Source organism: Nanorana parkeri, unplaced genomic scaffold, assembly GCF_000935625.1.
Source record: "Nanorana parkeri isolate BGI_ZX_2015 unplaced genomic scaffold, ASM93562v1 scaffold77, whole genome shotgun sequence".
Classification (NCBI taxonomy): Eukaryota; Metazoa; Chordata; class Amphibia; order Anura; family Dicroglossidae; genus Nanorana; species Nanorana parkeri.
In genome coordinates, this window is record NW_017306345.1 from 1501701 (window position 1) to 1513713 (window position 12013).

The 12013-nt window shown below is 40.8% G+C and overlaps 1 protein-coding gene across 3 annotated transcripts in view; it reads left to right on the forward strand.

Moving 5' to 3' along the window:
• Positions 1-12013, forward strand: part of CELSR2 (cadherin EGF LAG seven-pass G-type receptor 2) — an 80745-nt gene that overhangs the window by 21388 nt on the left and 47344 nt on the right. For all 3 annotated transcript variants that reach the window (XM_018576816.1, XM_018576817.1, XM_018576820.1), the window contains exons 2-4: positions 4320-4591; positions 7450-7834; positions 9064-9286. In XM_018576816.1, the coding sequence (XP_018432318.1) occupies positions 4320-4591; positions 7450-7834; positions 9064-9286 (880 nt within the window). The remainder of the gene's footprint in view (positions 1-4319; positions 4592-7449; positions 7835-9063; positions 9287-12013) is intronic.

The following is a 12013-nucleotide window of genomic DNA, read 5'->3' on the forward strand; positions in this document are numbered from 1 at the left end:
TTGTAAGGCCTCATTCACACACAACGCAGGAGGAAAATTGTATATTACGTATATACGCGTATGTATACGCGTATATGCGTGCGCTATATGCAATCCCAGAATGCATCATTCGTAATCGAAATTTGAATAAACTGTACTTGCGTACACGCGCAAAATATGCAGAAATACGCTGCATGGACGCATCTCGGTTCCATTCTGTTTTTACGCTACGCAAATATACATATCCATACGCAGCTATGTGTATGGAGCCATTTTTTGGCATATGCTGGATACGGTACAATACGCGTATATGCGCGCCAGTGTAAATGAGGTCTAAGTGTTAATAAAGGCCACATCCATTCTACATGCTAAACTGCAATAACAAATTACAACTGTTTGTCAATATAACAATAACAAACCTGCTAAAATAGACATTTTTAGTGCATTATTTGTGCAATCATTTATGAAATATAAACTCTGATAAAATTGCAAGAAATAATTTTACGCACCACTCAGCTGCTACATTGTATAAAGCAGAAGTCCAGGTATAAATAATTATGTATATTTTTATTCAGCTTGGTCCAATGTAAATATCCATATTTTATTCCTGATTGGCCCACTGGAATCCTGTAAAACACAGTATTAGCTAGAGGTGCACCGAAATTAAATTTTCAAAAACGAAACCGAAAATAAAAAAATCAGGCCAAAACCGAAACTTTTTTCTCTCTAACGTTTTCATATTTTTCAAATATTTTATTTAGTGTTATTAAATATATATTTTTTTAACTTTACTGTTGGGGGCTTCGGGGAAATATTAGGGGTCAATCAAAGCCCTCAGTCTCTTTTTCTGCAGCCCCTGTTATAAATGAACAGGAAGCCTCGATACTGAGAAGGGAATTTATCAACACTGGAGCAGACAAAATCTGGAGCAGCTGTCCATGGCAACCAATCAGCTTCTCTCTTTCATTTTCAAATCTTAACTGACCAAACTGAAGGGAGAAGCTGGTTGCCATGGGCAACTGCTCCAGTTTCTTTCTGCTCCAGTTTAAATAAATGCCCCCGCCCCACTTTGTATTTTCACAGCCATTCAGTGCAGAGCCGTACAGGACCTGGAAGATTGCTGTTAAGCACTGTAGTAGCCGGCTATTGCAGTGTTTAACAGAATTTCCTTGTGCTGACCAGATATAAATTATGCATGATTGCATTGTGCCAATCTGGACCAATATAAGTATGCATATAAATGTATACCTGGAGCGAAGCTTTAAGTTTTAATTATTAAAGGACGTCTCAAGCCGCCAAATCCTTTGTTTGACGTTTTGTATAGGGAAGTGTTAGAATCGCTGTAATGCTTTTTTTTTTTTGCTGTGAGTCCCTGCTGAGAAGGACTACCCTCTTTATTTGTCCTGATAGCCATTATCATGGGGACAAAGGTGATGGGAAATCTAACATTTTAGAGCCGCCACCTGGCATAGGATGAGGAGAAATGTTTCCATGGAGACACCTGTTCCTGTGACAACTGCCTAAGCAGGGACTTCTCGCCTTTTAAGAGAGTGAAAGGAAAGGCTACAAAAAAAAAAGAAGGGTTAACTAAAAGGAAAAAAACTTTAAACTGGCCACTGGCTGCTTGAAAGAACTAACACTGTGTTTGCATACCATCTGCATGCTAGTGATACTGTACACAAAGGGCTTTCAAACAAAATGCTTTGCAGTCTCTTATACAGCAGAACTTATAGAGGGAGAATCCTCACAGATAGCCAGTCAGTTGTGCTCATATGCTGCTATGAGGAGAGGAGGTTATCCATCTACTGCATTAATTCACTATCCAGTCAATTGGGGGTCCGGGAAGGAGTCCTAGTTATTTTACTTAAACACAGCAAAGAAAAGTCAGGCCTCCAGGCTTGCTGTGCTGTCTGGCAGGGCTGTGTAATTTTCAGCAATTCATGTTTGCTGAATTAATTTCAGCAAACAAGTAATACAGCTCTGATGTATGTATTCCCTCTGTGTATGTTGTTCTTTGTCTGGAGCTTAGCTTTAGGCTGCTGGTGGTTGAGGACATAGAAACTTACAAGCTTGTTGAAAGTTTTTCATTTATGTCTAACTTTGGATAGATGATCATTTTATGCCTTTCCATGGCAATGAAGCAATGCTTCATTTGTATGCCCCTGTACAACCTTAGTTATGGATTAATCTAGATCAGCGGTTTCCAGCCTTGGACGATATACCAGAGGGTATGCAAAAAAAACAAAAAACTGCAATGGCGGAGGTGGAGCATGCACTCCTGGGTGTGTAGTAATACCCCGGCCAGTGGAGGAACTACTGCTATAGGGGCCGCTATGGGGCCTCCTCTGCAGTGTAGTGCAAAGTGATCTCCTCCCCAATGTCTGCCTTCACACTGCTTTATCAATAAAGCTAGGGAAAGGTGGTTATAATTTGTAACCCCTCTTTCCCCAGCTTCACTGGTGTGGCAGTGCTATTTTAAGGTTTAGTACAATGCCACACCAAAGAAGTTTTACCGAATGCAATGTAACCCTTTTTCCTCAGCAGAATTTGCGGAAGGACACTAAGCAAGCACAGCCTTTCTTCTGCTCCTGACCAGGCCCCCCTCTGCCCAGGGCCCCTTAGCAGTCATGTGTGCTGCTATGGCGGTAGTGTCACCGCTGGGCCCAGATCCAGGGTAATCATTTTGGTGTGAGCCGCATTCATTATTATTAACCCGACCCCTTACTCTGTCCTGTTCCCACTCCGTACTGTATCCCCCAATGGGGGGTACAGTTTATGGACAAGGACTGTTAAGGGGTACCTGGATGAAAAAAGGTTGGGAACCACTGACATAGATGTTAATTTTAAATATCAAGTAGTACAGTCCCCTTGTTGCTTAGAAGTGGAGTTTTAGTGCAATATTTTTATTATTTTAGTATTATTATTCTAGGAAATTGAGAGTTATATTTGGATTTAGGGATCTAAATGTAAATCCATAGTGTTAAAATGTATGACGTGATACTTCCATGTAAAGTCCATTTTATCCTAGCAGGATAGGTGATTTGTGTGTGCATAGAAAGGTAACCAAGGAAGTATATAGTTTTAAGTATGAGGATAAATTAGTTACCATTGAAAGGGAAACAATGGCCTACAAGTAGAAATAATTGGTTGTGTATGATGACATTGATTACAGTGGATTTGCATTTAAAATGTAAGGTGCCTCCTCCCCCTTGCTGACCTTGCATTGTCACATTTGAATTTTGTTTTGCTGTTGTTTTTATTAATTGTGATGCAAACATGTAGGGCTGCAACCAACGAATCGATTATGAGAATTGTTGTCAACTATTCTCATTATCGATTAGTTGATTGGGTCCCCTAGCTCTCTCCTCCACGCTGGGAGGAGGGCACAGCAAGCAGTGGGCGGGTGCAATAGCCAGCCTGCTATTGGCTATTGCAATTTGAACTGGCCAATAGCAGGCTGGCTATTGCACCAGCCCACTACCTGCTGCATTTACATTCAGCTGCCGTCTGCGGAATCTTGCCACTGGCAGCTGTCATTCCCTGGCTGAAGCTATTCAAGCGCCATGTGCTTACAATACAATTATTAGCAAAAAAGCCATTTTTGATTTCGGCCTGAGAAATTCTGCTGCGGGGGGGGAGTTGAAGTGCCATATATTGCAATGGCTGTAGATAGATGTCGCTAGCACCCCATAATCATTTCAAAATCACCATTGTCCACAGTGTCCATTTATTGAAACATCATGTCACCACAACAAGTGCTTTTGGAGCCACGCAGAGTCCCCTTCAGGCTCAGCAATGACAATGTGCATACATCTCACTCAACATTATATAGATTTATATAATGTTGAGTGAGATGTATGCACGTTGTCCTATTTAAAAACAGCATTTTTGGAGAAATGTGCATTTTTGCAGAGATGTACTAAATCTCTACAAAGAGTTATGCAGACCTGAGAGAACTTATCTTCTCCACTCCCCAAACATGTTGGCTGTTCTCAACCTTTAGTATTTTTGTGTTTTGGGTGGGTCCACACCTAGGGGAGAGTAAAATATAGTCTTCCCAATACTAGAGCTGGTGTGTGACACTGCAACTGTCCCACTCCGTCTCTTTACTTCTCTTTTAACTGTCTCTACTAGTGGATGAATTTAGTTCATCCTTAGTTGTCAAAAGTGTTTACTAACTATACAATGTATATAGTACAGCCAGAAGGTCTTGCAATTGGTTATGTGACGAATCATAAAAAGATGTCTGTGTGTCTTATAGGTAATAATCACATATATGAATGCTCAATGTGTCTGATCTTCCATTTCTTTTTCTTATTTTGGGTTTCTTTTCTTTCTAGATGGAATCCATCGTGTCACAGCACAGTGTACACTCCAAGTGGCTATTATTACTGATGAAATGCTCTCTCACAGCATCACCTTGCGCCTTGGTGGAATGTCCCAACAACAGTTCCTTTCTCCCATGTTGCCTTTGTTTATTCGTTCGGTGGCTTATGTTCTCTGCGTTCCTGCACATGGTGTTGTGGTATTTAGTATTTTGGATGACTCTGATGTTACAGCTTTGACATTGGGCTCTTCCACAGAGGAACAGATCCTGAATGTCAGTCTCTTGGTGAGTGTGAGAATTGAAAATGGGACAATTAATGCAACTTACAACATTATATAATAGTGGGAGAGTTTAACGTGAAACTTAACATTGGAGCTATGTGCCATCCATAGTTGGGAACTACATGGTAGTATTCATTTGCTGAGAACTGCAAGTATAATAATAAAAATTATAATAATAGCAACAACATTAAGGTGAACCTTTCCTTTGCTCATGCAGGGTAAAGTAAACAGTTCATTAAGCTCCCCCTTTCCAAGGGAACATGTACAGTAAACTTCCCATTATCTGGCATGCAAACAACCGGTATTCTTAAGCCACCAGCAAAAAAAATCAAGAACATAATATGTGCTCGATTTTCTTTTTTTTGCCAGTGGCTTGATGCATACTAAAAAAACTGTTGGTTGCATGATGCACACTATATACAATTTCCTAGCAACTAAATTTATTTATGAGGATCAGGTGAGTATAACCTCTTTATTCTGTTCCCTAGAACAAAATGAGCAGTTAACCCTTGCAGTGTAGGGTAGCCCCACTGCAAGGGTTAACTTTTGAAAATCCTGGAGATCTAATTTAACAATTTCTATTTTTATCTACGGGAACACTAGTTTTAAACTAACACTTGTCAAAATAGAACACTTTTTTTTAGATTTGTTACAATGTTTTGACTATAGATGGGAAAAAAATATCACCAAAAGCAAGCCCATTTGTGTAAAAAAAAATGTGTATTACATTTTTTATCTTAGCGTGTATCTACAGCCAAAACTTTTTATTGGTTCAGTTTTGGGTAGGGTAAGGAAGGGTTCAAACCCCTGCCAGGTTCTTTGTTTTCTGTCTGTGTACCATTGAGGAAATGTCCCTTCATTTCCTGTCCTAGAAATGTTACAGGACGTTGGAACAAATCTCTCAAAGTGAGGGGAATTCCCATCCTAAACAGTTGTCTCCTGTTCTGGGGACAGCTCTAAAATTTTGGATTTCCTCTCTTTCTTTCTTGGTATCAATGGTCACTGGTGCAAATAGAGGGAGGGGGAGCGAGAAAAGGAGAGTATATGCTTTTGGCAAGTGAGAGAGCGGAGTGAGCCTTTTACTTGCGTGGGAAAAAGGAAGGTGGACTTTAAAAACATACAGATGTGTTTTAACTGCACTAGGTATAAGCAGTAACTGAAATTGATTGTACAGTATGATACCTTGTAGATGTGTGCTTTCTGACATTTTAATCTAGATTACAAGTAAGTTTTAAGTAAATGTTACAGAAAATATTCTAATAATATAGTGATCATTTCTGGTATTTATTAGAGGTGCACCGAAATGAAAATTTCAAAACCAAAATGAAAAAAAATGTCAGTCCGAAACCGAAAATGTTTTTTATTCTAACTTTTTCAAATATTTTTTAATATTTTATTTATTTTTTATATATTTTTTTCATTTTTTTTATATTTTATTTTTATTTTTTATTTTTATTCATTTTTATTAGATATTTTTACTTTACTTTCAGGGGCTTCGGGGAAATATTAGGGGTCCAAAAAGACCCCTGATATTTCCCTTTTAAAACAGAAAAAGAGATTGAGGACACAGAGTCCTCAATCTCTTTTTCTGCAGCCCATGCTATAAGGCCTGGCTCACAAATGAACGTTTTGTAGCGCGTTCAACGCTCGACGAACGCTCTACAAAACGCTCAAACATCTAAATCCCATTGTATTCAATGGGTCTGGTTCACACCTTGCCGTATTTCCGCCCGTCCGAATGCGATACAAAACGGCCTACGCCCAAAGAAGTACATGTTCTTCTTTGGGGCGTTTTGGTCTCGCGTTTCCATTGGGATACAGCCAAGTAGCCCACGGAAACGCGCGTTCGGCGCGCGTTTTTTTTACCGCGGATCGCTGTAAAAACGCGCGACGCGAACTGCGCGACAAATGCGCATATTCAATACGCCTAGGTGTGAACCCAGCCTAAATGAACAGGAATCCTCTGAGTGTTCCTGTGCATTCCTAACATGAGGACATAGTATGGTTACTATAACCACAATCATGAATGAACAGGAGGTGATGTAGATCACTCCCATTCATTCATAATTGGGGATATAGTAACCATACTATGTCCTCAATTATTTACAAACACTCAGCGATCACTGATTGCTGAGTGTTTGTACTCACTCTCCTTCCTGACTCGCTGTCACTGGAGGCTGCACGAGCAGAGCTCAGCCTGCTGTGACAGCACTGTAAGCTGTCTCCGCCCACACTGCTCTCCCGATCTGTGACAGGGGAGCGGGGAGGAGAGACGCCGGCCTCTCACATCGCTCTCCTCTCGCAGCGCTCGCCCGCCTGTGACAGTTTCTCTCCTCCTCGCTGGTACACAGAGCAGTGCCCAGCGGGGAGGAGGGAAATCACAGATGCACCACTATTTTGGACAGAAAATTGCACTTTTGGCATTTTGCCTGCATCCCTATTATTTATCACTGGTATTTATATAGCGCCGACAATTTACGCAGCGCTTTACATCCACATCAGTTCCTGCCCTCGAGCTTACAATCTAAGGTCCCTATCTCACATACAGGGCCAATTTAGACGGGAGCCAATTAACCTTCCAGCACGTCTTTGGAGTGTGAGAGGAAACCAGAGTACCTGGAGGAAACCCACGCAAGCACAGGGAGAACATGCAAACTCCTTGTAGATAGTGACCTTGCTGGGATTTGAACCAGAATGATGTATAATATATGTAAACATCTGGACCGCTTTCTTTTTGTCTACATACTGAAGTTATTAGATTGACATTTATTTGTAGGGTTTATGCACTTGTTCTGCTTGTTGTTCATAATGCTAATTTAAAACCCTTTTCTTCGCTCAGTAATTCATTCTTATCCTTTCCAGGTACAAAGACCGGAAGGAACATTTTTGCCTTCTGAGATCTTGCGTGAGCTGCTGTACTTGAACCGCACTTTGCTGGCTGTATTGGCCCAACAGAAGGTGTTGCCGTTTGATGACAATGTATGCCTTAGGGAGCCCTGCCCCAATTACATGCTGTGTGTGTCTGCTCTACGCTTTGACAGTTCTGCTCCATTCTTAGCCTCTGATACATTGCTCTTCCGTCCGATTTTGCCTGTAGGAGGGCTGCGTTGTCGATGCCCAACAGGCTTTGCTGGTGATTATTGTGAAACGGAGGTAGACCTGTGTTACACTGGGCCCTGTGGAGAACATGGCATTTGCCACAGCCATGAAGGTGGTTACACCTGTCAGTGCAATGAAGAATATACAGGTGAGCTCAAGCTATTAGAACATGCTTAAAGAGGAATTCCAGACATCTATAAAGTTAACCCTTGCAGTGGGTTTATTCCCCGCACTGCAAGGGTAAACTGCTTGTTTTGGTCTAGGGGCTCAAACAAAAAAATAATAATATAAAAATAAAAAAATATATACTTACCTGATGCTCAGCCACATCCGGCTGCTAGACCGGTCCCCACAGCCTCTTCTTCCCCGGCCTTCGGTGGTCTAAGCCCTACTGACATCATCACCTCTAATGCAGTCCATTCACCTGCATTAGATGTGAGGATGCCGAGGGACTCAGTATTGCAGGACTAAGCATCAGGTCAGTATATCTTCTGTATAATATAGTGATCATTTCTGGTATTTATTAGAGGTGTATATTAGAGTATATCTTCTGTATAATATAGTGATCATTTCTGGTATTTATTAGAGGTGCACCGAAATGAAAATTTCAAAACCAAAATGAAAAAAAATGTCAGTCCGAAACCGAAAATGTTTTTTATTCTAACTTTTTCAAATATTTTTTAATATTTTATTTATTTTTTATATATTTTTTTCATTTTTTTTATATTTTATTTTTATTTTTTATTTTTATTCATTTTTATTAGATATTTTTACTTTACTTTCAGGGGCTTCGGGGAAATATTAGGGGTCCAAAAAGACCCCTGATATTTCCCTTTTAAAACAGAAAAAGAGATTGAGGACACAGAGTCCTCAATCTCTTTTTCTGCAGCCCATGCTATAAGGCCTGGCTCACAAATGAACGTTTTGTAGCGCGTTCAACGCTCGACGAACGCTCTACAAAACGCTCAAACATCTAAATCCCATTGTATTCAATACAATGAATAGAGAAATACAATAGAGAAAAAATGATTTGGGTATATGGGTTATATAAATAAGAGCTATGCAGGTACCTGTATCATATGAAACGTTCTGGTGCCATGATTGTCTTTCTAAGGTTTATATAAAGTAGATTACAGAATGTATACTACCCTGCTCTTGGTTGGAGTTACAACATACAGATATGGAAGGTCCACTATATCAAAAAGTTTCTCCAAGACACTATTAATGTAGCAGAAACAAATGTTCAGATGCTTGGAATTGGCTTCCTCTTTTACTTGTATAGCCATAGTTTTCCCCCCAGCTATTAAATATTTACATAGATTGCCCTGTTTGATGCCCTAGCTTACAAAATCAATTTATTTGGTCATCTTTTTTCAGGTCCACACTGTGAGATCTCTTTGCGTTCTGCTCGTTGTTCTGCTGGGCTTTGCCGAAATGGAGCAGTGTGTGTTAATCTTTTGCTTGGTGGTTTTCATTGCGAGTGTCCTCCTGGAGAATATGAAGCCCCATACTGCATGGTCACCACACGAGCTTTTGATGGAGAATCATTTATTACTTTCCGTGGTCTAAGACAACGGTTCCATTTCAAGCTTTCACTGAGGTAAGGTGAAAGCTTTCATATGGTGGGATTAACATTGAAATGTCTGCAAAGGCTAAAACTATGTAATGCTTGCTTGATTACTGTGTTTTCTACTGACCACTGCATATCTAATAATATAACCATTAAAGAAACATGCGGGTCACAGCAAACATTTTATGCTGTTGATAATGACGATGTCACTTGCACTTGGATAGATAGATAGATTTATTTGTCACATACACAATCGTACAAGTATGATATGCAGTGAAATGCTTACACGACATGAATGTGTCTCTGGAACTTTACCCTGGCCCTGATGTCATCGAGCTTGTTTTCCAGCGACTGGACGTTGGCAAGCAAGATGCTTGGCAGAGGTGTGCGGTGTGCACGGGCTCTCAGCCTGTTCCTAACCCCGGCTCGTTTTCCTCGAGGCCGCCGCTTCGGGTCACGTCCTTTGTTCTCCCTCAGGATCTCACTCGGCCAGCTTGGATCCGGAATAAAACCCGTCAATTCGTGAGTACAGATAGAAATAAGAACATCTCTATCGTACTTAATGCACTCCATTGTAAAGATATTTTAAAGTATTGAGAAAAGTATTGAGCAGTCGTGATGGCAGCCGACTACACCGGCGCCAACTGTTTACTTAGCCACTGGTCACGGATAGTACAGCTGAAAAAGACAATTTTTTTTAAGTTCCTTATCTGGTACCTGTTCCTACTTGGGGTTTGATCTCTTTCCTTGTTGACCATGTGAGGTTGTGGGTTTTTACTTCCCCAAACATGAATTTGCTGTGGTTCAGCTTCTTGCTTGGTTCAGTGCTCCCTTCTGTTTTGAGTCATTCTTATCTGGTTATCCCCATGTCCTCTCTCTGGTCATGTTGGCAGTTTCCCTTATCAGGCAGGGGGTTTGGCCTCATCCCGTGGCAGATATGGGCATTTCTTTTTCAGACAGCTGTTGGGTTGGAGGCAGAACCCAGTTATATATTTTGCTTGGCCTGTTAATGGTTGTTGCTGTTTGTACACCCTTCAGTTGGACTGCTTTTGGACTGTATATGATTTCCTGTGTCCCCAGTATACCAGAAAGGATTTTTGTACTTGCCATAAAATCCTTTTTTTGGAGTCTATTGAGTGACTTGTCTGTGTTTATGATTATGCTCTAGTTACTGCCTGTGTGAGGCATGTTATGTAGAGGAGGTGTCATCCTGGACTGGCCTACAGATTGTTTTGTTTGCCAGCGCCCATTCATTGCCAGCCCGTAGATGGTAATATAACCTGACAGTATCACAATTCCTGTGTCCCTTAATGGACTCCAAGAAAATGATTTTACGGCGAGTACAAACTATATTATACTAATACTATCGTTATAAACGTTCCTACCCTCAATGCAGTATTGGGTACACAGGCAGCTACCTTTTACTTGTCCCTTGTAACAAAATGATTCATTCTTTGTTTCTCAACAAGCTTTAGTTAAAACAAAGCATATTACAAATTATCTTTCTGCCTTTTCCAAGGGGTTTTATACTACCTTGTGAAAAGGTTTTGTTTGTAATGTAAACAAAGCACCGGTTTTAAAAAACAGTTTTCTGTTCTTGGCTGTACGTCCTGAGTGAACTGCCTTATCTCGCCTTGTGAGGCACATCCAGCCAGTAGCAAAAGCATGCCATGTGACCACACCTGGACCAGAGGCAAATTTGTCAGTTTATGTATGCGTTCTCCTTTGCTGGGGCAATTTCTTATTTCAGAATGTGTAAAACAAGCAGGTAGTTCCTTATATTGTAATGCAATATCATGGCATTCCTAAAGAGATTATCTACATACAATTTACTGGAATGGCTGACTGCCAATATTACGTTATAACAATGTGTAAATCGAATATTTTACTTAAATTCTCAGTAAGCAATGTGAAGAAAACAAAAAGTTAGCTGTGGTAAATGCTTACCTTTAGAAAATAAAGGGAACATCCGGACCCCCAGACCTCCCTTGCTAGAGGATTAGACCGCTCAATTGTCCTTTCAGTGTGATCCCCTTTTTACTTCAATATCCATACTCAATGGGCTTGTAATATAATGTTCTTAACACGATGTCTTTCATGACATTTTTGTATCTTATATGTTGGTTAAATACTGTGCTCTGTTGTGCTCTACGCAGCACTAGTTATGTTTGCTACTTTTCTTTCTTTTTTTTTTTATTTACCACATGACTTGTAAGCCTTGATATTGTCATCTTTGTATTTTGCACAAAAAAACTAAAAACTCAATAAAATGATTGTGAATGAAAATAAAGGGAACAGCAATAATGCTGCATTCACACCACAGCGTTTTGGGAATGCACGTCACGTTTACCACGCGTGCCTATTGAATTCAATGGCGTTCAGAACACGAGACAAGCGTGGCAGAAAAGCTCATGCAGCAAATTTATTGACATGCGGTCTGTGTTTTTGGCTTCTACGTTTGTGCCATTTTAACGTGCGCAAACGCAGAGAAAAAACTTGCGCCTTCCTGGCCACATTTTGGGTGCCATTAGTTAATGGGAATGCAAGTAAGTTTTTCTATGGTCTCTGTGTAAGGTAATGAATACCTGGTAGTGGTGCCCTTGCGCATTACTTAGAATCAGGGCCATCTCTACCTTATTCCCTGCCTGAGGCAGCCAGGAGAAGGGGGGAGTGGTGACCTGTCGGCCGGGCAGGAAACTGCGGGCGGCTGAGCTGTCAGCTGGGGGGGGGGGGGGGGGGTGGGGGGGGGGGCGGGGG